The sequence below is a fragment of the Hypanus sabinus genome, chromosome 7, assembly GCF_030144855.1.
Source record: "Hypanus sabinus isolate sHypSab1 chromosome 7, sHypSab1.hap1, whole genome shotgun sequence".
Classification (NCBI taxonomy): Eukaryota; Metazoa; Chordata; class Chondrichthyes; order Myliobatiformes; family Dasyatidae; genus Hypanus; species Hypanus sabinus.
Window position 1 is genome coordinate 63,623,879 of NC_082712.1, and position 25,388 is coordinate 63,649,266.

General features: G+C 41.0%; 1 protein-coding gene across 1 annotated transcript in view; it reads right to left on the bottom strand.

Annotated features, from left to right (window-relative positions):
• susd1 (sushi domain containing 1) overlaps positions 1–25,388 on the bottom strand; it is a 155,655-nt gene that overhangs the window by 20,152 nt on the left and 110,115 nt on the right. Inside the window, exons 16-19 of the mRNA XM_059973851.1 lie at positions 18,505–18,691; positions 17,434–17,527; positions 14,708–14,963; positions 6,658–6,697 (exon numbers count right to left, since the gene is read on the bottom strand). Of these exons, the coding sequence (XP_059829834.1) occupies positions 6,658–6,697; positions 14,708–14,963; positions 17,434–17,527; positions 18,505–18,691 (577 nt within the window). The remainder of the gene's footprint in view (positions 1–6,657; positions 6,698–14,707; positions 14,964–17,433; positions 17,528–18,504; positions 18,692–25,388) is intronic.

The window sequence follows — 25,388 nt, forward strand, 5'->3', positions numbered from 1 at the left end:
AGGTTTAGATGGGGAGGAATTTATTAGGTGTGTCCAGGAACGATTCCCGGAAGTCCTTGGAGGCAGAGCGAAGTGATAATGGCACTGATCAGCGACTCCTTTGCTTGCACCTTTGGAAACAGCTCTATTTCCATCTTTAATATCTTTATTTTTCCCTTTCAGGGTTCTTTTGAAGATCCTGGCCTGGAGTTACACGCTAACTACAGTTCTTTGCAGGATGATACCCACTCTCGGGGTTTCATAACTGGCCGTTGTTCGGTATGCCAAGGGCTTGGCCTAAGAGATCAGCTCAGTTTTGGAGGCCTAGGATCTCAGAGCTCTGGAGGCGGGCAGATCGAAGGTCAGTATCACAGCAGAAGGCCTGTGTGTTGTCGGGGAAGTTGAAATACTGTATCTATAGCTGTGTGCCCAGAGACTCCAGATCTTCGGGTGCAGGGCTCAAAAAAAGTGACGTAATGGACTTTTAATATCGTAAACCAGCAAGTTGTTTGTTATGTCTCCCCACTCACTGTGAAACAGGGGCACCCCTTTCTCCCTTATTAGGGGGAGAGAGAGAGAGAGAGAAAGAGCCTGTGGTACGTCAAATGCTGGGTGAACAATGTAGTCTTTGTAAGACTGTGTCTTTACTTTTGCTTTTCTCACGCTTGAGTGCTTGGTAGCGGATGCCGATGCTTTTTTTTGCTGGTGAGGGGGAAGGGGGATTGTTGCTTGCTGCTGCTTACACGCGGGAGGCAGGGGAGCTGGAGGGGGGACTTTGGGGTTCTAACGTTTAACCCTTATTCATTCTGTGGGGCACTCCTCAGTTTTTATAGATGGTTGAGAAGAAAAAGCATTTCAGGATGTACATTGTATACATTAAATGTACCTTTGAAACAATATGTAGACAGGTCATCTAGAGGAGAAGCTGTACTGGATCTGATACTAGGCAATGAACCTAGTCCAATGCCAGATTTCATGGAGGGAGAGCATTTCAGAAACAGCATCCACATCTCTCTGACCTTTACCATAACCTTGGACAGGGATAACAACAGGCTGTATGGGATTGGGGGCAGGGGGAGGCGTGTGAATTTTGGTCCTACTAGTCAGGAAATTGGCAGGAATTTTGGAGCGTGAATTGGGAACAGACTGTGCTGTGTAAAAGTCTTAGGCACATATACTGTATATAGCTAAGGTGCCTGAGGCTTTTGAACTGTACTGTATATTGGCTAAAATAGGAAGGTGGTAGGGAAACAGAAATAAGAGAACTTAGCTTTGTTTTAGCTCAGTAGTAACTGAAAAGACATAACGGTCAGAACTGTGCAAATCTCAGACAACCTAGCTATATACATGCCCAAGATGTTTGCATGGTGCTGGATGTAGTCAGGAAACGTGGAGGTTGTTTAGTGAGCACTTATATGGTGATGTGGATAAGATTGTCCCATTGAGGCAGAGAAAGGATGGCATGGTTGACTAGAGAAAAGGAACTTCTCTTGACTAGAGGAAAGGAAGAAGGAATCATATTTAGGATTTAGGAAACAAGGATCTGATAGGGCTTTTGAGAATAATAAGGTAGCCAGGGAGGAGCCTGAGAAGGGACTTAGGAGAACCACAAGAGGAGATGACAAGTAGGATTGAGGAAAACCCCAAGGCGTTCTACATGTATGTGAAGACCAAGAGGATGACTCGAATAAATGTCGGACCGATCAGGGATAGAAGAGGAAACATAAGCTTGGAGTTAGAGGAGATGAGGAGATTCTTAATTAATACTTTGTTTCTGTGAGAGGGATCTTGATGAATGTGAGGACACATAGAACAGGCTAATACATTGGAACAATTTGACATTAGGAACTAGGATATGCTGGTGCCTTTGAAAAACTTTAGAATAATCAGTTCCCAGAAAATGATGTGATATATCCTAGGCTATTACAGGAAGCACGGGAAGAGATTGAAGGGGCGTTAGGGATGATCTTTGCATCTTTACAGGTCACAGGAGTAGTATCAGTGAGTACTACTTCACAGGTGGGCAAACTATTAGAGAAGGTTCCAAGAGAAAGGATTTACAAGGATTTGGAGAAGTGTAGTCTAATTAGCAATAATCAGCATGGCTTTATGGGGGGCAGGCTATGCCTCATGAACCTGATTAAATTCTTCAACAAAGTGACAAAACAAATTGATGAAGATAAAGCAGTGAATGTGATAAAATCTGGATTTCAGTGAGGGATTCGACAAGTTTCTTTATGGCAGGTTCATTCAGAACGTCAGAAGGCATGGGTTCCAGGGAAACTTGGCTAGAGGAAGACAGAAGATGGTAGTAAATGCTGTGTATTCTACATGGAATGCTATTCCACAGGGATCTGTTCTGGGACCCCCGTTCTTTGTGATTTTTTATGAATGACTTGGATGAGAAAGTGGAAGGGTGGATTTGTAAGTTTGCAGGTGATGTAAAGGTTTATGTTGTAGATAGTGTAGAAGATAGTCATGGGTTACAACGGGACATTGATAGGATACAGAGCTGGGCTGAGGGGTGGCAGATGGAGTTCAGTCTGGAAAAAATTGAAGAGATACACTTTGGAAGGTCAAACCTAAAATCAGAGTGCAGGATTAATGGCCGGATTCTTAGCACTGTGGAGGAACAAGGGGATCCTTGGGGGTCCCAAGAGGGTCCACATCCATAGATCTATCAAAGTTGCTGCATAAGTTGATAGGGTACTTAAGAAGGTGTATGGGGTGTTGGCCTTGATTTGTCAGAGAAGTAAGTTCAAGAGCTGTGAGATAATGTTGCACCTCTGTAAAACCCTGGTTAGACCACACTTGGAGTATTGTGTTCATTTCTGGTCTTCTCATTATAGGAAGGATGAGGAAGCTTTAAAGAAGCTATAGAGGAGATTTAATAGGAAGCTGTCTGGATTAATTAGAGAGCATGTCTTATGAGGAAAGATAAATCTAGCTAAGGCTTTTCTATTTGGAGCAAAAGAGGATGAGAGGTGACTTATAGAGGTGTGTAATGTGAAAAGGGGCATTTATAGAGTGGATACTCAGCATCTTTTTCCCAGGGCAAAAATAGTTAATACAAGAGGGCACAATTTAGAGGAAAGTATAGAGCGGATGTCAGAAGTAGATTTTTTGCACAACGAATGGTAGGTGAGTGGAAATCCTGCCAGGGGAATTAGTAGAGGCAGATACATTATAGGCATGTGGATGAAAGGAAGATAGAGGGCTATCTGGGAGGGAAGCTTTAGATTGATCTTGGAGAAGGTTAAAAGGTTGCCAAATAGTTGTGGGCTGAAGGAGCTGTACTGTGCTATGCTCTTCCATATTCTAAAATGGCAAGAGCAAGATCAGGTGTCAAAGCAAACCTTTGATGTGAAGCCACATCAGATTAGCCTGGCTCCCCACTCACTTAAAGGATACCAAAATTCAGAGATAGGGAGCCTTTCAACTCCCTGACTTTGGAATTGGCATTTTCAAATGAGCCCACCCACTGAATTTATTAATGAAAATACGTGCATACAGTTACACAACAATATTAAGAGTTCTGTTGAAAAGTTGAAAAGAATTTTTTTTAAACTAATTTCAGCAATGGTAACCATAACACAAATAGATAATTTCAAAACCCCATCTGTTTCATACCAAATCCCAAAGGCCTTCAGGAAAGAAAAATTGTTGCCTTTAGGAAATCGTCTTCAGACCCAGTGCTGCCAGCTCTTAACTACCCACTGAAATGGCTAGCAAACCTTTGTGATTAAAGCAGAACATAACACTTAGGATAAAGCTTGGTCCAGGTTCAGACTTGTTAAATATTACTTCAAGTCTAATCAACTTTGCAAACACCTCCTCACGTATAATTAGGGAAATGCGGCTTGCAGAAGAGTGAGCAACAATCTTACTATGTTGCGGACATAGATTTGTACCTTTTACCTGATTCTCCAAACTCCTCCACAACAATCTCTGGGGATGTTCTGACTCACCAGCCAGTTGGGAAAGAACTGAGCCTGAAGAATCTATGAAGCCTTTTAGCATCAAGTCAAACAGATACAAGGAAACCTGCTGATTATCACCTATTCTTCTATGGCAGCTGATGGAGATAAACATTCCACTGTTATTATTGAGCACAGAATATACCCTGATGGAGATCATCAATGTCCATCATTCAAAAGTGGTTTGACAGCACCACCAGTGACCAAGCTGGGTGAACGCTAAGGGCATGGCTGCCAGGCTGAGCATGCTAGAGGTTCTGGTAGATCCTCCTTGAATAAGAAGAAATCAGGCATCCATAGGCCACATTGGGACAATGATAGCAGTGGAATGTATTTCACTACTTTTCCCTTCTTTGACCAGCACACCCCTCACATTACCAATGACGTCAAACCAGGGATTGAAATCAGGTTATTGAGGAGTGCAGAGGAACATTGGGAATAGCACTAATCATACAGAACCAAACTGTTTAAGTTGTGACACACGACTGCAGGCATGCTAATACAGGAAAAACAGCTTGCAGTAGACAGAGCTAAAGAACCAACAGGAAGAGTATGCTCTAGGAACATCCCATCAACAGTGATGGAGCCACCCAGCGTGTAAAGGTATGGTTGAAGCATTGACAGCAAGGTGTGCTGAGACGGTGATCCACTTCAGCTTCCCCTGCATCACAGTTTCTAGTCTTCAGCCATTTAAAGTCACTCAAAAAGATATAGGGAAACAATCAAGAGCACTAGATACAGCAAGGCCCACGGAACCAAACAACACCCTGGCTGCAGTACTGAAGACTTGTCCTATAGAACTACCTTTTCCAGTACAGTTCAACCTGGTAGAGTGGAAAATTGCCAATATGCCCTGCTTATAAAAAGAGGATGAATCCAATCCAGCCACCAACTACTCCATTCTCAATCATCTGCAAAGTAAAAATGACCAAAGATGTCATCAACCATGTTATTCAATAGACTTCACACCCAACAATCTGCTCACTGATGCCAAGTCTGTGTTTCTCCAAGATTAATTGGCTCCAGACCTCATCATACTCTTGGACCAAATTTGAAGCAAAGAGTAAAGTAAGGAGAGATTAACTTCCCTTGACATCAGAGAAAACCCCTGCACACCTTTTAAGTTTAGCCTGCCAAGTGATACATAACTTCTCACCACAGAAGTGGTAAAAACTGACCATCTCCAACAAGAGAAAATTTCAAAAATCTACCCTCACTGCTGATAATATTCTGGAGAAGAATGGATTGATCCCATCTTAACTGCACCAGCTCCGAAGTATGGTAGTATAAGAGCAGGTCTCAGGCTGTGCATTGTGTGGCAGATGACTTATTGAAAAGAAAAATTTAGGAGAACATGAGGGGAAACCTTTTCCACTAATAGGGTCATGAGAACGTGGAGTGAGCTGTAAGCGCAAGTGTGGAGCGTGTGAGCCCGAGAGGTTTGCATAGGGATGTGGAGGCCTATAGTCCCAGTGCATGTCGATTGGGACAATTTAAATAGTTCAGCATGGATTAGATGGGCCAAAGGGCTTGTTTCTGTGTTGTGCTTTACTATGACTCTGTGGCTGCAAGCTGTGAGGTACATACATGGTTTGGACAATGATTTAAGTACCAGGCTGAATTGAAAAGGTCAGGTACAGGTCAAATCGAGGTGGCAGGGTCCAAACCGCAGACCGTATCGTGACCGAACCCCACGTTTAGACAATGATTTAAGTGACAGGCCAGATTGAAAAGTCAGGGTGTCAGGGCCTGAGGCGAGGGACGGGCCACTTCAACTCTCCATGCTGCAACATTTACTCGGCTCTGCGGACGAACTCTGTGGTCTTATAGTTCTGAATACTACTTGTTTGCACATTGGGTGTTCCACAGTCTTTTTTTAAAATGGGTTCTTTTGGGTTTCTTTGCTTTGTGGCTGCTTGTAAGGAGACAAATCTCAAAACTGTATAATGTGTACATACTTTGGTAATAAATATACTTTGAATAAGTCCACAAAGCAACGGAATACTCTCCACTCAGCTTGGTAAGTGAAGTTGCAGCAAAACACAAGCTCCACAACATCCAGGCAAAGCAGTTCACTTGATTGGCATCCCATTCATAACCTAAAGTACTCAAAGCATCCAGCACTGGCAAACGCCGGCTGCAACAGGCAATCCACAAAATGCATTGCAACTGCTCACCCAGGGTACTCTGACAGCACTCTAAACCCATGATTTCCTCCGGCAAGAAAGAAGCAGCGTCTCTGTGCATTAACACACCATCCTGACTTGGGAAGGTATTGACCCGACCATTGCTTCAAGTCCTAGAAAAGCCTTGTCCGCCAGCGTTGCGGGAGTACCACCGCCAGAAAGACTACACTGACTCAGGGTGGAAACTCAGCACCACCTTTTCAAGGTATTTAAGGATGGGTGGGAAACACTCACCTTGCATATGAGTATATTAAAAAACACCACATGGTCAAACATGACATTCTGATTGTGTAGAAAAATAGGAGACAACAAGACAACTTTTTCATTTTGCATTTCTTCCCACTTTATGCTTTATGAAGAAGTCATGGAAATGATCTGACTCAGTGCTGTCATCATATCACATTGAAATGTGGTATGCTTAAATCAAGAGTGCAGTCAATTGGCAATTATCCCACCCTTTCGAATTAAAGGTTACTAAACAGGTGGATCATTTAATTACTTGGAATGCATCTCACCTTTTAATTGTGCCAAAGTCACACACGACTGTTTCTTCACCTAATAAAGAAAACATAGAAGATGATTTCCCCATATGTCTGACATGTAAACATACAGTAAATAGTGACCAGGTAATTATTAGCAAGATTGTCTAAAGGATGGCAGGGATAATCTCCCTGATTTTCCTTGGATTTTTTACGGAAAAATTTGCAACAGACCAATTTGCAACACTGGCAAACAGATCTATTATGGAAGGAATATACTTCTTTAATAAATATTTTATTGCAAGACATATGATTAGCTCTGGAGCATGCAGACTTGGATTATGAAAACCAATAAAACCATAATTCATATCTGTCAAATATTGAACTTCCACTGGCAAAATGAATCACTGCTTTATAAAACAGCATTTACATTGAATATCTCAAATCCCGACACAAAGTACTCATCAGGTTAGGCATTCCCTGTTTCTTTCACCACTGGTAATCATAAGACATAGAAGCAGGATTAGGCCATTCAGCCCATCGAGTCTACTCAGCCATTCCATCATGGCTGACTCATTTCCTGCTCAACCTCATTTTCCTGCATTCTTCCCATAACCTTTCACACCCTGACTAATCAAGAACCTATCAGTCTCCACCTTAAATACACCCAATGGCCTGGCCTCCACAGGCCACCAGTAGTGTTTCAGGTTGTTGACTCCTCACAGGTTTTAATGTTCTTTCATCAGAGTTATGTACCTGCAGTGTGAACTCCATTCCTCTCTCCAAAAATGTTAACCTGATAAACATTTGCTATTTTGTTTAGATTTCTGGAATCTCTGGTACTCACATAGAATAGTACAACATAGGAACAGGCCCATGATGTCCTTGTGATTTTTATAAATGACCTGGTTGAGGAAGTGGAGGGATAGGTTAGTAAATTTACTGATGACACAAAGGTTGGAGGTGTTGTTGATAGTGTGGAGGGCTGTCAGAGGTTACAACGGGACATCGATAGGATGCAAATCTGGGCTGAGAAGTGGCAGATGGAGTTCAACCCAGATAAGTGTGAAGTGGTTCATTTTAGTAGGTCATTTAGTACGATGGTAAAATGAAATGGTTCATTTTAGTACGATGGCAGAATATAGTATTAATGGTAAGACTCTTGGCAGTGTGGAGGATCAGAGAGATCTTGGAGTCCATAAGTCACTCAAAGCTGCTACGCAGGTTGAATCTGTGGTTAAGAAGGTATAGGGTGTATTGGCCTTCATCAATCATGGGATTGAGTTTAAGAGCCGAGAGGTAATGTTGCAGATATATAGGACCCTGATCAGAACCCACTTGGTGTACTGTGCTCAATTCTTGTTACCTCACTACAGGAAGGACATGGAAACCATAGAAAGGATACAGAGGAGATTTACAAGGATGTTGCCTGGCTTGGGGAGTATGCCTTATGAGAATAGGTTGAGTGAACTCGACCACTTCTCCTTGGAGTGACGGAGGTTGAGAGGTGACCTGATAGAGGTGTACAAGATGATGAGAGGCATTAATCGTGTGGATAGTCAGAGGCTTTTCCCCGGGGGGGGGGGGGGGCACCGTTTTAAGGTGCTTGGAAGTAGATACAGAGGAGATGTCAGGGGTAAGTTTTTTACACAGAGAGTGGTGAGTGTCTGGAATGGGCTGCCGGTGGCAGTGGTGGAGCAGAAACTATAGGGTTTTTAAAGAGACTCCTTGATGGATATATGGAGCTTAGAAAAATAGAGGGCTATGGGTAAGCCTAGGTAGTTCTAAGGTAGGGACATGTTTGGCACAGCTTTATGGGCTGATGGGCCTGTATTTTGCTGTATGTTTTCTATGTTTCAATGTTTCAATGTCTGTGGCAAGCATGATTTCCAATTAAACTCCATCTCTTCTGCTCATACGTGATCTGTATCCCTCCATTTGCTGCATATTCATGTGTCAGTCTAAAAGCTACTGTCATATCTGCTTCCACCACCACCCCTAATATCCCTTCCAGGCACTGACACCCTTAGAGCAGACTTGCCTCACCCATCTCCTTTAGACTTGCCCCTCTCACCTTAAAGCTAGGCCCCCAGTAATCAACATTTCCATCTTGGGAAAAATAGATTCTGACTGTCTGTCTAACTTCAACCAGGAGCTTCACAACAATAAGCAGTTATAGAATGTCATCTGTCACACAGAATGTTTAACCTGTGTGCTTTACAAATGAAGAACAGACTCACAACTCCAACTGGTTAAATCTTTCCCAGAGGATGAAAGAACAAAAACTCAGCTGGAGGAACTCAGTGGGTCAAGAGCATCTGTGGGAGTAAAGGAATTCGCAATGCTTTGCTGTCCAGCAGACAGCACTCCTAGATTCCAACATCTACAGTCTCCTGTGTTGCCAGAGGATGATGTTTGCATGATTTGGGAGGATGTTAAAGGAGAAACTTCAAAAAGGCTGTTTCAACACTTATGTGTCAACACACATATTTTTTAAATGAGTGTTTTTCAGTGTTAAGGTGTTTTTAGATCTTATGGAATCTTATAAAACTTATGGAAGTTTTTCGAAATCTATAGCATTCAGGAACATTGACTATGGGATGGTGTTTGGCAGAGGGTTAGTGGGCTAGCCAACTAATGACCTTCCTTTAGTTTTTATGTGTGGGCTGAACTCTGCCTTCTTCCATTTGACCTTGATGTCATGGAAGGCCCTTCCACTGTAACACAGAGGACCTGATGTGATGAGTACAGCTGGCTCTACAGTTGTGAGAGGATGTTACTGACTGAGAATTATAGCCCCTTTTTAAAACAGATTCTCCGTTCTGATCTGCTCTCTGGATTGTATAAAGTAATTATTTCTAAATTCTGTTCAGCTTAACTGAGTATTCCTTTCTTCCCCCAAAATTAGAAGGAGGGTAGCAGAGTTCAGCCCACACATAAAAACTAAAGGAAGGTCATTAGTTGGCTAGCCCACTAACCCTCTGCCAAACACCATCCCATAGTCAATGTTCCTGAATGCCATAGATTTCAAAAAACTTCCATAAGTTTAATAAGATTCCATAAGATCTAAAAACACCTTAACACTGAAAAACACTCATTTAAAAAATATGTGTGTTGACACATAAGTACCAAATTTCCTAGCAATGATCCCCTTGATTGAAATACCTGGGCCAAATCTAAGCTCCTGTACACCCCTCCTCGTGAACTCACTCATGAGCAAACAACTGGGCAAACAACAACCTCTGCCTCTTGTGCGCTTGCTTGAAATCTGAAATTAGAGAATTTTCATTGGTTTTGTCAACTCTCTCTTGCAAACTGTAGATGTGGTTTTATTCAGAAACCTTCTGGATGAACTGCAAATGGTCTGACCTTTCTACATTCCCATGACAATATGTTCATAGAAACATTGTCCAATCTGGTTTATGAGGAAATCGATGACGAATTCAGCCCTGATTGCTCAGCTAAGTAGCATCCATGCACTGTAAGTCTTGCATTGTGTGATGATCTTGGTGTAGGTCCTCATGGATTCCCACTCAGGAAACAAAGTTGACATTTCTTCCCATTTCGATATTGTTGCCTCTTTCTCAACTTTATCCAGCTTTGTGACTTCATTTCCAACAACAGTATGGTCCACTCTTAAACTGTTCTCTGCCATGACACACAAAACACTGGAGATACTCAGCGGGTCAGGCAGCATCTTGAGAAGGAAAATGGATACACTGCTCCCCCTCTATGATTTCTGCTGTTCCCTCACCCTTCAACCGCACACTCACACAAATATGCTACTATAGCCACGTCTTTTCTGGATGTCCATTTCCCTCCATAGAAGCTGCCTGGCTTGCTAAGTTCCTCCCATGTTTTGTATGCTGGTCCAGATTCCAGCATCTACAGCCGTTTGTGTCTCTACACTCTGCATTGACCTAGAGTTGTCTCAGCATTATTGGCTGTCATCTGAAGGGAGTGAGAAGAACAGCAATCAGTTGGGGGGTGGGGGGAAGATTTGCACTTCACAAAGAGCCTTACAATCAATGGATTACTTCAGAAGTGGAGTCACTGGGAAATGTGGCAGGCTATTTGGCTCAGCTAAAGTCTCCATAATGTGGCAATGACATTCTAATTCTGTAAATTCCTGTGAATAATTGAAACAACAAAAAAAAATCAGGGTGACAAAATAACTCAGGCAAATTGGACTTTGGAATGAGACAGGGATCACATCTGAGCCAGTAGATTGTGGGTTTGAGACCCATTCCAAGGATTTACAAACAAGAATCTAGCCTGACACCACTGCAGTACTAAAGAAGTACATCATACATCTTTAGGTAAGATCTGAAATATTAACTCTGTTTCTTTCTTTCTGTAGATGCTACCCAGCCTGCCAAGTATTTCAGCAATTTCTCTAGTTATATAAATTGACGATTCAGCCATCTAGTGCCCTTAATGAATCTCCACACTCTTATCACTGGAGAGATTACTTCTTTTCTGGGGTAAACATAAACAGTCCCTGTGTAATATGTCAAAGAGTGACAGAGGTATCGCTGGTAATAATGGTCATCCTGCATCCAACATTAAAAACTTAAAGTGTGCTCCTTGCCATTTGTACTTCAGGAAGTCATTCTCTCATCTCTGAGCCAGATGATAGCAGGTTCCAAAGAATTAGTTAGAATCCTTGTGGGCAGAGTTTTAAAACCACGAGGGTGAAAATTTCCTGATGGGAGTTATATATAGGTCTCCAAATAGTAGCCTGGATATGGGATCAAAATTACAATGGGAGATAGAAAAAGCATGTAAAAAGGGCAATGTTACAATAGTCATGGGGGATTTCAATATATGTATATAAGTCGACCAGGAAAACTAGCTCTGTGCCGGATCCCAACAGAGGGAATTTGTAGAATGCTTTTAGAGCAGCTTGTGGTTGAGCCCACAAGGGAAAAGGTAATTCTGGATTGGGTGCTTTTCAATGAACTAGAGTTGATGAGGGAGCTTAAGGTCAAGGAACCATCAGTAATCTTAATACGATGCAATTCATCCTGCAATTTGAGAGAGAGAAGATAAAGCCAGATGTATCAGTGCTACAGTGGAGTAAAGGGAATTACAGAGGCATGAGAGAGGAGCTGGCCAAACTTGGGGCACTAGCAGGGTTGATGACAGAACAGCAATGACTGGGGTTTCTGGGGGCAATTCAGAAGCCGCACAATAGAAACATCCCAAAGTGTATTCTAACAGGAGGATGAGGCAAACGTGGGTGACAAAGGAAATCAATTCAGCATAAAAGTGAAAGAGAAGGTATATACTATAGCAAAAATTTGTGGGAAGTTGGAGGATTGGGAAGTTTTTAAAAATCAACAGAGGTAACTAAAAAGGACACGAGAGAAATGATGAAATATGAAGGTAAGCTAGACAATGATATAAAAGAGTACACCAAAAGTTTTATCAGATATAAAAAGAATAAAGGAGAGGCAAGATTAGATATCAACTGCTGGAAACTTATGCTGGAGATGTAGTAATGGGGTCAAAGAAATGGCTGATGAACTTAATAAGTATTTTGTGGCAGTCTTCACTGTGGAAGACACTAGTAATATGCCAGAAATTTGTGAGTGTCAGGGGGCAGAAATGAGGGTACTTGCTACTACTAAGGAGAAGGTACTTGAGAAGCTGCAAAATCTGAAGGTTGTTAAGTCACCTGGGTACAAGCCAGGGTTTTGAAAAAGGTAGCTGGAGAGATTGTGGAGACATTAGTAATGATCTTTCAAGAATCAATAAATTCTGGAATGTTTCCGGAAAACTGGAAAATTGCAAATGTGACTCTACCTTTTAAGAAGGGAAGGTAGCAGAAGAAAGGAAATTATAGGCCATGTAGCCTGGCTTCAGTGATTGGGAAGATGTTGGAGTCCATTATAAAGGCTGAGGTTTCGGGCTACTTGGAGGCATGTGATGAAAGAGCCCTAAGTCAGCATGGCTTCCTTTATATTTAGTCTACACTAATCCCATTTTATTTCTCCCCATGGTCCAAAAGATGTGGAAAGGATGGGAACAGAGTCTAGAACAGAGGTCATGGCCTCAGAATAGAGGGTCATTTAGTACAGAGATGAGGAGGAATTTCTTCAGCCAGAGAGTAGTGAATCTGTGGAATTTGTTGTCACAGACGGTTATGGAGGTCAAAGCATTGGGTATGTTTAAAGTGGAGGTCAGTAGGTTTTTGGTTAGACAGGGTATCAAAGGTTACAGGAAGAATGGGGTTGAGAGGGATAATAAATCAGCCATCATTGTTTGTATAGCTTAATTCTACTCCTAAATCTGATAAATTATGCACAATAATCTAGACTGAAACTAGCACTGTTGTATGGGAATTATTTATCTTCAGGGGAGAGGTACACTCTGAAGGGATGTAAAACATCCCACACCTCAATGCAAGGACAGTCCCCACAGAGACCTGGCTAATATTCCTCATCCAGAATTGCTGAAGAATCTGAATATTTGTTCATTTTCACATTGCTTTTTTATAAGCATATGCAGAAATTAGATGCTGCATTTCCTGTAATGGAACTATGACTACAATTGTGTTTCTCTTCAGTAGTAATCTGAAAGGTTGGAAGGTTTTATGTAAATAATAACCATTCTTTCTTTATTTGGAACTTGAACTTCAGGATGTCCAAGTGTCTCTGTGTGGATGTGTAGTTGCTCTGGTGACCCAGGATCAATCCTGATCCTAGTGCTCTGTGTGGAGTTCACACCTCCTCCCTGTGACCGTCTGGGTTTCCTCTGGGTGCTCTGCTTTCCTCTCACACACCAAAGTTCAACAAGTTGGCAGGTTAATTGACTACTGCAAATTGTCCCCAGTATAAAGACGAATGATAGAACCTCGTGGTGAACGTGGGAAGAAATAAGATGAGATTAGAGTAGATTAAATATAAGTGATTGTTTGATGGTGGACCAAAGGGCTTGTTTCCATGTTACATAACAAAGTTTTCACTTTGTATGCAAACACAGCAATTGGTTTGTGCAAATTAAGAGCCCACAAACATTAAGTAACTTTGTTAATCCATTTTTGATTAAAAAAAACAAGGTTGAGGATGGAAGGTTAACCAGGTGATTTCCCCAGATCCTCTTCATCTGGAACAAGCAGGAATTTTTAATTCATTTGATGAGGGACTATAGAAAGACACCCTGAGAAGACAGCACTCACACGTTTAAGCTTGGATTACATGTTCCTTTAGGACATGTATCCTCAGCCAACAGATTCAGAAGTGGGAAAGGGCTACCAGCTAAAATAATTGGACATCTCCTTCCTCATACCTCTATCTTGTGTCTCTCTACAATAATCCTACTCCAATATCAGAAGGTCATCTCTGGTACAAAACAGAATTAGTCTGGAAACACAAGAGACTGCAGGTGCTATAATAATAATTTTTAAAAAACAAATTGCTGGAGGAACTCAGTAAGAGAACATCTGTGGAAGCAAAACTTTGGGTTGAGACCCTGCAATAGGATTTAGAAAGAATAGAAAGAAGTGATGTGTGAGAGGACAGGGGTGGATCAGAAGGAGAGAGAAAGTGACAGAGGGAGTGTGGATTATCTGAAACTGGAGATTCCAATTATTATGCTATTGGGTTCTGGAACACCTAGGTGGAGTATGAAGACAGAAAGGACCAAGAGTCAAAATGGTTTCAAACCATAAACTGAAGACAGCCTTTACAAACAGCTCAAGATGTTTGGCAAAGCAAACCCAATCCAGGATCACATCCTGAAACATCAATCATCACTTTGCCTCCACAGATGCTGCTTGACCCACTGAGTTCCTCCAGAATTTTATTTCTGCACCAGTCAGGACACCTCCTAATTTCAAAATCAAAATTAAACTTTTTTGAGGACATAACTTTGCAAGTTCAACAAAAACACAAGTAAATAGGAGCAGAAAAAGGATCTGCAGGCCTGCCCCATTACTCAGTATGATCATGGCTGATCTATGTCAGCTTTAACTCCTCCCTTGTGCGAGTTTCCCATAAACCCCCAGCATTACAATTTAAATAATTTGAGAAAGCATTATGTAGAAGTATTTTTGTGTGTTTTTCTCAAAAGATCAACTTACATAATTCCATTCACTGATAATTTTCAACAGAAAAGAATAGTTCTTGCCAGCCTCTAAAGCAGCATTATAAAAATCTCTGTAGTACAGCCGGTCTCCGACAGAAAACAGCATCCCATCCTGAACATCCATTGCAATGAATTCTGCTGTGATGTATGCTTCCGTGTCTTTTTGGTGGCCAAAGAAATCTCTTATATTTTGGGAATTGCAATTGAACGAATGTTGCAAATTCAATGGTAAAACAATGACCTGATAAAGGCTAAAGGGGGACAAAGAAATTAATCAAAAATGGGTCATCAATCAAATCATGGTCACCCAAACATGCTATACCCCCTGTAAACAATAGTAATTATTTTTGACATTCTCTGAATTCTGGCCTCACTAATTTCCTTTGCTCTATCACCTATAGCCTTTTCCTCAGCTGTTCAAGCCCAAAATATAGGCGCGATATACATAGAACAATATAGCACTGAAGCAGCAATTTTGCCCTTGATGTCTGTGCCGAACATGATGCTTATCCCAGCTGCCTGTATGTGGTCTAAATCCCTCCATTCTCTGCATGTTAAGTGTCTAAATGCCACTTCAATGTTGCTATCATAACAGCTCCCATCATCTACGCTGGCAAAGTGTTTCAGATATCTGTTATCACCCCTCAACCGTCCGACTCTTAAACCAAAAGGGATAACTTCACTCTTCTTCACTTGCCCCATCACTGAGCTGTTCCACAACCTATGGACTTACTTTCATGATCTCAATATTTATTGTGTATTTATTTGTTTATTTTATCTTTTTGGTTTTGCGGTTTATTGTCTTTTGCACAGTGGTCAAACACTGAAGTTGATGTGGTCTTTCATTGATTCTATTATGGTTATTTGTCTATATAGATTTATTGAGTATGCCCTCAGGAATATGAATCTCAGGGTTGCATATGGTGAAGTAAGTATACTTCGATAATAAATCTACTGTGAACTTTGAACCTGCCACACTATGGAAAAAACATGACTTACAAAATTTCCTTTAACATTCCCCCCCCCCCACACCCCTCTACAACTCACTCACTTACATTAAAGCTACACCCATTAGTATGTGGAACACAGCAGGCCAGGCAGCATCTATAAGGAGAAGCACTGTCGAGGTTTTGGGCCAAGACCCTTCATCAGGACTATGTAGATGTCTGCTTCTCCCTATAGATGCTGCCTGGCCTGCTGTGTTCCACCAGCATTTTGTGTGTGTTGTTTGAATTTCCAGCATCTGCAGATTTCCTCGTGTTTGTCCATTAGTATGTGACGTTTCTACCCTGGGGAAGAGACACCATCTACCCTACTTATAGCTTTCATTATTCTATATATTTCCATCTGGTCTCCCATCAGCCTCAGCACTCCAGAGAAAATAAGCTAAGTTTGTCAATCTCTCCTTCAAAGTAATTCTCTCTAAGATTTTGGTAAACCTTCCTGAACCTCTCCAGAGCCTCCACGTCCTTCCTGTAATGCAGCAACGTGAAGTGCACACACTACACCAAATGCGACCTAACCAAAGATGTAAAGAGCTACTATGGCATCCCAATTTTTATACCCAATGCCACAACTAACATTTGCCTTCTTTACCACCCTATCCACTTGCTTTGCCACTTTCAGGGAGCTATATGCTTGCAACCCAGGATTCCTCTGTATATCAATGCTCCTGAGGCTCGTGCCATTCACTATATACTCCTTCCCTAAACCTAGCCTCACCTAGTAAAGCCACCCTGTAATATTTACCTCCCTGACCAAGCTTTAGGTCTGTTGTTCAACCACATCATAATGTACCTTTGTGTTGTTAAACATTTTGCACTTATACTCTTTGTGCTTGTTAGTGGCTGTGAATGGTTTATTGCATTAAGGTCACCACCTAAGTATGTTACTTTTGCAAGAAATTTAACGACAGAAATTTCTAGCTGCTTTGTCAAGTCAGAGAAATATGCAAATTAGCAACAGCAGCCAGTCACTTGGCTCCTCAATCATTTTATGAGTTTAATATGCACGTAACTTCAACTCTGCCTTTCCAACTACCTGTGGTAACCTTTCACCCCTTGCATTTTGAGTATTTTATCTCCTCTACCTTAAATATTTACAACCTCTGCTTACAACATTTTTGTGGAAGAGGTTGACTGTGAAGCTTATTTGATATTTTAGGTGGATGCCAATTATAATCAATTGATTGCTGTACCTATTAACTTAAGGCACTTGTGATGAAGGGTCGCCATTAAGGTGATGACCATTGTAGGAATCCTTTGTTCAGTGAAATAGATTTGTATTTATAGCACACGATACAATTTCAGGAAACCCTTAAGTGCTCTATAGCCAATGAAGTACATTGTAATATAGGAAAACATTGTAGCAAATTTCCGCACTGCAGGATTCAACAGAACGTTATGAAAAGAACTGGATTTAAACATCAATATGGATTTGATATTGGCCAGCACCCAAAGAAGAGCTACATTATCAAAACAGGATCCCACATTTCTCTGGAATACAGTCAGTGGTTTCTGAAAGTCAGTATCCCAGTGGTAGAGAACTATAGTGTTGATCTTCTGAGCTGGATTTTATGCATTGTGTAAGAAGTGAGGCTTAACCCTACAACCACTTGCCTTACAACTTACAACCTTACCAACTAACTCACAGCTAAAGTGTTTAAAACCAGTTGTGGAGGGTTCCATTCAACAGTTCTGTTTATAAATTTGAGACACATACCTAATGGGTCCATTCTTACTTTCTACTCTTCGAAGGATGAGCGGAGGAAGTATTCGCTCTACAACAAGGACTTGTATATCAGGAACTGGAGGGTCTGAAACAAAGGAATACTTTGAAGGTTGCATTTGGACTTAACCAGCCAGACTGCAGGTGATAGGATAGCTACCATGTACATCAAGCCTGGTGACCACTCTTCTGTTTAGGAACTGAGATCAATTTTAAGCACAGAATCAATATGTAACAATCTTTTTATCATCGTTCACTCATGATAAAATTAGTCTCAGACACATATACTAGACTTCTGGTCAATAAGCTTGATTGATAAGTGAATATCTCAATCATCTTCGCTCTGGCTGGCCAAAGCATTGAAAGCAAACAAAGGCAATCAGGTACCTGTGTATTAAATAACCACAGTGCCACCTTAGTAGAATGCAAAGATCACAGAGGGGATTTACACACAGGCACCTCAGCATCAAGCATTTAGCAGGAACAGCTGAGGAAGAATTGCTGCTCTGATGAAAACTAACAGGGAAATTGAAAAAAAGACAGTTTCTTTCCCTGATGAGAACAGTAACTTTGCTTCAATTCTTTCTGTGAATGATGCTCTTCATAGCCTATCAAGTAAGGCTCATTTCCAGTATCATCTGGTTCTCATAAAATTTGTCATAGCAATTATGGCATGGCAGTGTCAGTGTGAACAAGAAAACACATGTAAGCTACATTTCATCAGCTTTCTCTTGTTCCACCCTTTGTTTCTAACCAGCTCCAGCAAACTATTTCCAAAGTGCCATTAAAAACAATCAAGAGACACAAATTTTGTGGATTCTCCAGTTTCAGCAGAATTCCAAAATGCAGATCAGCTGAATTGTACTTGGACAGATGAAAACACTAAACCCAAGGAACAAAAACTGGTTATGCTATTCGTTATCGAACAGAAGTTTTAGCCATATGAGATGAAATCAAATTTTATTCCTATGTTTATGCATAGACAATTCAGGAACCTTAACCCATGCCATTGTGAAAAAAACAATGCGACTCCACCAATCTCAACTATGGATGCAAGTTGCTCACCTGTAACTGCCATTGAGAGCTGTATACATGCAGAATGTTGTGATGTAAGAGCTGTGATATTCACTGTATAGTTGGTCCCTGGTTGTAGGTCCAAACATATTGCAGGGGAGTCATCTGCTGTACTATAATTAAATGACTTTTTGTAAAAGAACTCCCTTTGATAGACTCGCTCCCCTTGTATCTGAAACTGGGAAGAAATAAAACATAGTAATGAAACTGTATTTGAGTTAAAAATACTGTATAAAAAAGGACAACTAATTGATATCTGTGTGGACAAAAGAGCTGGAAGGCTTAGATCAGTGTTTCCCAGCCTTTTTTAGCCCAATGTCCCCCAAAGCACTTACATATTTGCCAACACTTCTCTTAAGCACAATATACTTTCTGGTTCCCCCGTAGTGTGAAAACATGTCTACCATATGCTAACATGAGAAAAATGATTCTGCTTTAAATTTTTACTTGTCCTTAAACATAACTTACATGGTACCTGTGTGCTGTGTGCTTTGATATTAATGTGATCCTTGAGCTTGATGGGTTTTAGCAAGAGTTGAAAAACCTGGTTCAAGTTGTGACAGCAAAAGCCTCAAGTCCTCACGTGTAACAACGTTCAAGCAGTTACTGTTTTTTGTGAGAATGTGGTTCACTGCTGAAGCCTCTTTCAACAAGGTAGGAGGATGGAATTGCAATGAAGAGCTCTTCTTCAAAGACCAGGAACCTGCATATGACAGTGTAGCCACATACCACAAAAGCTGACATTTTTGAAAAGCATTTTTGCTTCTTCACGTTCTGAATTTTGATTATTTCTTCTTGCAAGCTCTCTTCCTGTTCTTCCACCTTGCAAAGAAATAGGTTGATTACCCAGCCCAGAATTTCTAGATCATTCAAATCCTTGAATCCATTCTGAAAATCCTTCTTCAGTGACTGCACATGTAAGCACTACTCTCTCTGGCTGCGGGATGTTAATGATAAATTCCACAATGATTGCAGACGGAATTTCTTTTCTCATAAATGCCACTAAACCAGCATGGTGACCTTCATATATGGTACTCCATCTGTTGCACAAGAAATCATGTTCCTAATAGGAATACTTTTATCCCCAATATACGTTTTAAGCTCATCATAGTTTGATTTTCTGTTGAAATTTGTTTTTAACTTTTTACAAAAAAGAACCTCTTTATAAACTTTTCCATTTTTGATAAACTGTACATGTGCCATTAGCAATGCCTCATTGTCTCACATAGTTGACTCATCCAGTTGTATCCAAATTCTGTTTTTCATTGCTCTCTGCATGGTTGAATGAATTCACTCATTTTATCAATACAACAAGCTACAGAGTTATTACTCAGGGGAATTGATTTTAAAATACTGGTATCCATTTTGAGAACAGTGGCGAACATATCTGATACAGCAGGCATTATTAATCCTTCACCAATTGTATGAGATTGTACACATTTTGTTATTATTTTGGAAATGTTACAAGAAGCAATGAGACCACTACTAAGGTCATTTTTAGCTTTCTTGGCAAATGACTCGAGTGTACAATGCTTTTCAAATTCTTCTTGCATCTTCTAGAACTGTGTAATACCATAAGTAACCTTGTTAGGGTGTCTTTTACAGAAGTGTTCCCGCAATCTTGATGACTTCATTAGACAGTACAGTATTATAAGATACATGCAGCGTCACTGACCTGATGGGAACAGAATGAAACCATATTCCAGGTATGTAACATTGTATTGATGCACTTTGTGTCTTAGCAGGATTAGAATTCAAGGCTTCACTGCTTTCAGACTCTTAGAGATTGCACTGTACATATTTATCCATCATTAATAGGGCTGAATTAAAATTAAAATTTAACACAAACTAGGAAAGCCTATTAGATGGAACAATGGTAGTGGCAAAACAAAGATGAAAACGATCATAACAGCAAAAATTACACTGACAAGGATCCAGATTGGAATCCGAATGTCAGTCAGGAGAGAGCTGGTGTTCAACAAGCTACCGTTATACCATTCCAGTTAACGTAATTGATCAATCATGCGAAGTATCCCCAAAGATGGCTTTTGATGACATATATGAAGCCGAGGTCGCTTTGAACACCTCAAAAGGAATCCATGGGGTCAGCAGGTTCACCGCTGGGTTCCAACCAGCACTGTACTATTGCATGACTTGTTTTCTGTAGATCAGCAGAGAAAGTTGAGAGCGTGTACCTGACATACCAACTGTTAAACAGCATGAACTTATTCCATGCCATGTGTCAAGTGGAACTGTTGGGCACCCTGGTTGCTCATTTATGCATCCCTAATAATGTCCGTTTGGTTGGTAAGGTCAGATGAGGTAGTCGGGTTTCAGATGCGTCGTGATGATGAGTACTAACCACCTGCAGAGCTAAGGTTCTTCATGCGTTCCGGTGCCTTTTTTTTTGGAAGTGCCTGTTCTACTAATGGTTGGTCAGGTCTCATGCCTCAAGTTAGGGTGCCTCTTACCACTCCCCAAGAATCTTGAACACCCCCCTCCCCCGATGACTTCTATTTCCCCTAACACCCTGTTAGGACACATTACCATCCCTGCTGTGAATCACCGGCTCGGAGCCTTTGCATGCATAAATGGAATTTTACTATAATCAAGGTAAATTTATGCTGTGATCTGGATCTATTTAAATAGCCTCCGTCAACTGCAGCAGAAGTAATTTGACTACTGTGGTGCATTCTGGAGATATGGAACTTAGCAAATATTACTTTCAACAGCAACCAGATCTGAATGTGAATTATAAATTAAATTTAAAATGCAGCTCAGGACAATGGTCTTCCTGGAGATGCTAATAGGAGCAAACCAGGAAAAGCCCTATTGACCTGCTATGTCTGCTATGCATGAATGCAGCTCAGAGACAGCTGCGATTAACACTCACTTTGTGTGAACATCAAGGTGTCTGAAAATGATATTTAACTCAAAGGAAGCTTTATGAATGCACTGTAACTCTAGAACTTGTCCTGCAGTTACCTTTGATATTTAACGTATAAATGTGTGATGTAATGTTGGGTCAGGGAGCCTCTCTCCAGAGTGATTCCAAATGCTGCCAGCTTGTGTGAGCTGAATAACGACTTTTATACTATCAGCTGGAAGTCTCTCTGGTGGTTTTCATTGACAATCACAACAGTATCACTCTATAATGAGTCTATTTAATGACAACAGTTTACTAAACAGATTTGATCTGCAAAGAGCTTCCATTAAGTTCACCAATCAGAATTCAACTGAACTTTTATCAGCTTTGACCAATAACAAGATGATTTATTCCGAAAAGTTGAGAAAAAGCACATAATGCTAATTCTGTACTTGAAGTCCATGGCAATCACTTCTAACAATATACTCTCCAAGCATGGTTGATCAGGGAATTGTCAATCATCAAAATTTCAACAGGGAACAATGATATAACTACATGCAGTCTAAAATATAAGAAAAGATGGCTAAAGCTTCTAATTGCAGGCAGCACGGCAGCACGGCAGCACAACAGCGAACGTAAGACCTTACAGAGCCAGTGATCAGAGTTCAATTCCCTCTGCTTTCTGTTCTTCCCGTGACTTTTGGGTTTTAAAGTTCAATGTTCAAAGTAAGCTTACTATCAAAGTACATCTATATCACAATATGCAACCCTGAGATTCTTTTTCTTGTGGGCATACACAGTAAGTCAATGGAATGCAATAGGGTCAATGAAAGGCCACATGCAACAAGATGGTCAAACAACCAGTGTGTAGAAGACAAACTGTGCAAATACAAAGTAATAAATAAATAAACCAAAAAACAAACAAACAACAAATATCAAGAACATGAGGTGAAGAGTCCTTGAAAGTGAGTCCCTAGGTTGTGGGAACAGTTCAGTGATGGAAGGGGTGAAGTTAAGTGACATTATCGCCATTGTTCAAGAGCCTGATGATTGAGGGGTTATAAATTTTCCTGAGCCTGGTGGTGCAGGTCTGAGGCTCCTGTATCTTCATCATGATGGCAGCAGCAAGAGGAGAGCATGGCCTGGGGGGTAGGGATCCTTGACGAGGGACACTGCACTCCTGTGACAGTGCTTCTTGTGGATATGCTCAATGGTTGGGAGGTCTTTACCTGTGATCGACTGGGCTCTATCCACTATTTTTTGTAGGAGTTTCCAGTCAAGGGCATTGGTGATTCCATACCAGGCTGTGATGCAAGCAGTCAATACACTCTCCACCACATATCTATCGAAGTTTGTCAAGGCTTTAGATGCCAAATCTTCACAAACTTCTAAGGAAGTAGAGGCACTGTTGTGCTTTCTACATAATTGCACATGTGCTGGGCCCAGGACAGATCTTCTGAGATCATCGTCCAGGTGATCCAATTTCCTGACATATGGATTCGTAAGTTGTGGACAGCTATGTTGACACTGGAAGCATGGTGATACTTGCATGCTGGCCTTGCACATCCTCAGACTGTGCTGGATATTACCGCAAACAATGCGGTTCACTGTTTCAATGTTCCAATGTACAGCATACATATGATAATTAAAGCTAATCTTTAAAATGAAGTTGAGAATTGCGACCATTCAGAATTTAAAGTGCACCATTTCATGATTTATGCTGGAATAGTTCAAGAAAGGGGATCTCTTTGTAAATATCTGGAGAAAGGCTTGTGGGATGGAAATAACCTCTGTAGACAGAGCTGCTTTTCAAAAGGAAGTCAACATTTTATTGAGAAGAATTTAATTTGCTGTGAATTATATGCTTATTAAAAGATTGCACTACTCAAGACCAGGAGAGGCCAGCAGTAATATTTACCAAGGAGAATATAAAGAGCAGAACGAATTTCATGCAAGACAATAATTCATCAAAGGGATATTTTACACCTTGAATAACTAAAACTCTTCCCTAACTTTCCAAAGACTTGTATTTTGATCAGTCTGCTAATTTTACCAATAATATTAATAAACAATTATTTTGTCCTTTGCTAAATATTAAATTTTGATAATGAATCAATAAATGTGGGAACTGGAGACGAAAATGGATCTGAGGAAGTTCGGCCACTTTCTAGCTCAGTGGCTCCCAAACTTTTTTGGGTTACTGCCCCCTTTGTCACCCAGACCACATCCCTAGCACCCCTACCTCCCTTTCCAGCCATTACATAAAAAATATGAAGGATTTTGATTTACAATGCACAGTGAAAGAAAATAGGAACTGAAAATTGAAAGCAGTGACAAGTAAATTACAAAGAACGTTCGAATCTATTTAAAGCTACAAATAAAATTTATTTAATTACAGTAAAAACTATTTTCATCAACAATTTTAGCGTGTACATTCATAGTCCAATTACTTCATTGCTTTTTCACCTTTCAGTGAGATGGATGAGCTTGGTGCAGTGATATCAGCTTCTCAACATCAGGCTGAATGTCACTCAGGAGTCTCAGATTCCCACATTCGTTAATTTGCAGTCCGTTTTGTTGCTTTAGGAGAAGTTGGGCAACTGCACTGAAACCACATTCCATTAAGTATGTTGGTGATGTTGAAAAGGCAATAAAGAACATCTTGACCTTTTTCCACAGTGCAGGATAATATTCAGAGATTTCTTTCTGCAACCAAAAGCCCTGATATGATTTATTGAACCTTGCTTTCATCTCAATGTCATTTAGTAGCGAGATCAGTTCTTCCTCCATCCTTCCCTGTTAATTTCTCATTACATGTATTCAGGAATGGATTTTTCAAGTTTCAAGATTCAAAAACTTTATTGTCATTCTAACCATACATCAGCTCTGCAGGGCAGAATGAGACAGCATTTCCCAGGAGCAGTGCAATCATAACATAACAAACACAGCACTAAATAATAAACATAACAATAAATAGTAAAACACAACAGCCACATGTCAGTTAAAATCAAGTTATAAGTGTCCAGTGCAAGTTAAAAGTGTCCAAAGCAGAGTCAGGTTTAGCAGTCTGACTGCCTGTGGGAGGAAGCTGTTTAGTAGCCTTGTGGTTTTAGTTTTGATGCTCCTGTAAAGTTTACCTGATGGCAGAAGAACAAACAGTTCATGGAGAGGGTGTGAGGGGTCTTTAATGATGTACTGTGTCTTCTGGAGGCATCGAATCTGAAAGAGGTATTGGACAGAAGGTAGGGAGACCCCAATAACCACCTCTGCTCCCCTAACCACCCTCTGCAAGGCTTTTTTGTCGGCAGCACTGCAGCTGGAGTACCAGGTTGTGATGCAAAAGGTCAGCACACTCTCAACCACTCCTCTGTAGAATGTAGTTAAGATGTTAGTGGGGAGTGATGCTTGTTTAAGCTTCCTCAAAAAGTGCAATCTCTGCTGGGCTCGTTTCACAATCCCAGTGGTGTTCCTGGACCAGGTGAGGTTGTCCAAGATCTGCACCCCAAGGAACTTGATGTTTTCCACTCTCTCCACTGTGGAGCCGCTGATGCTGAGGGGTATGTGCTCAGGCTGAGACCATCTGAAATTGACGATCATCTCCTTGGTTTTGGTGACATTAAGCATCAAGTTGTTGTCACTGCACCAGCTCTCTAGATGTTTGACCTCCTTGTTTCATCATTTTTGCTGATGAGCCCCACCACTGTGGTATCATCAGCAAATTTAATGATCAGGTTCTCCTTGAATCTGGCTGCACAGTCATGTGTTAGCAGTGTAAACAGCAATGGACTAAGCACACAGCCTTGTGGGGATCCAGTGCTCAGTGTGATGGAGTCAGAGATGTTCCTGCCAACATGACCGACTGTGGTCTCTCTGTCAAGAAATCCAGAATCCAGCGACACATGGCAGTGTTAAGGCCAAGCAGCGACAGTTTCTCAACGAGTCTCTGCGGGATGATGGTATTGAACGCTGAACAGAAATCAATGTACAGGATTCTGGCATAAGTGTCTTT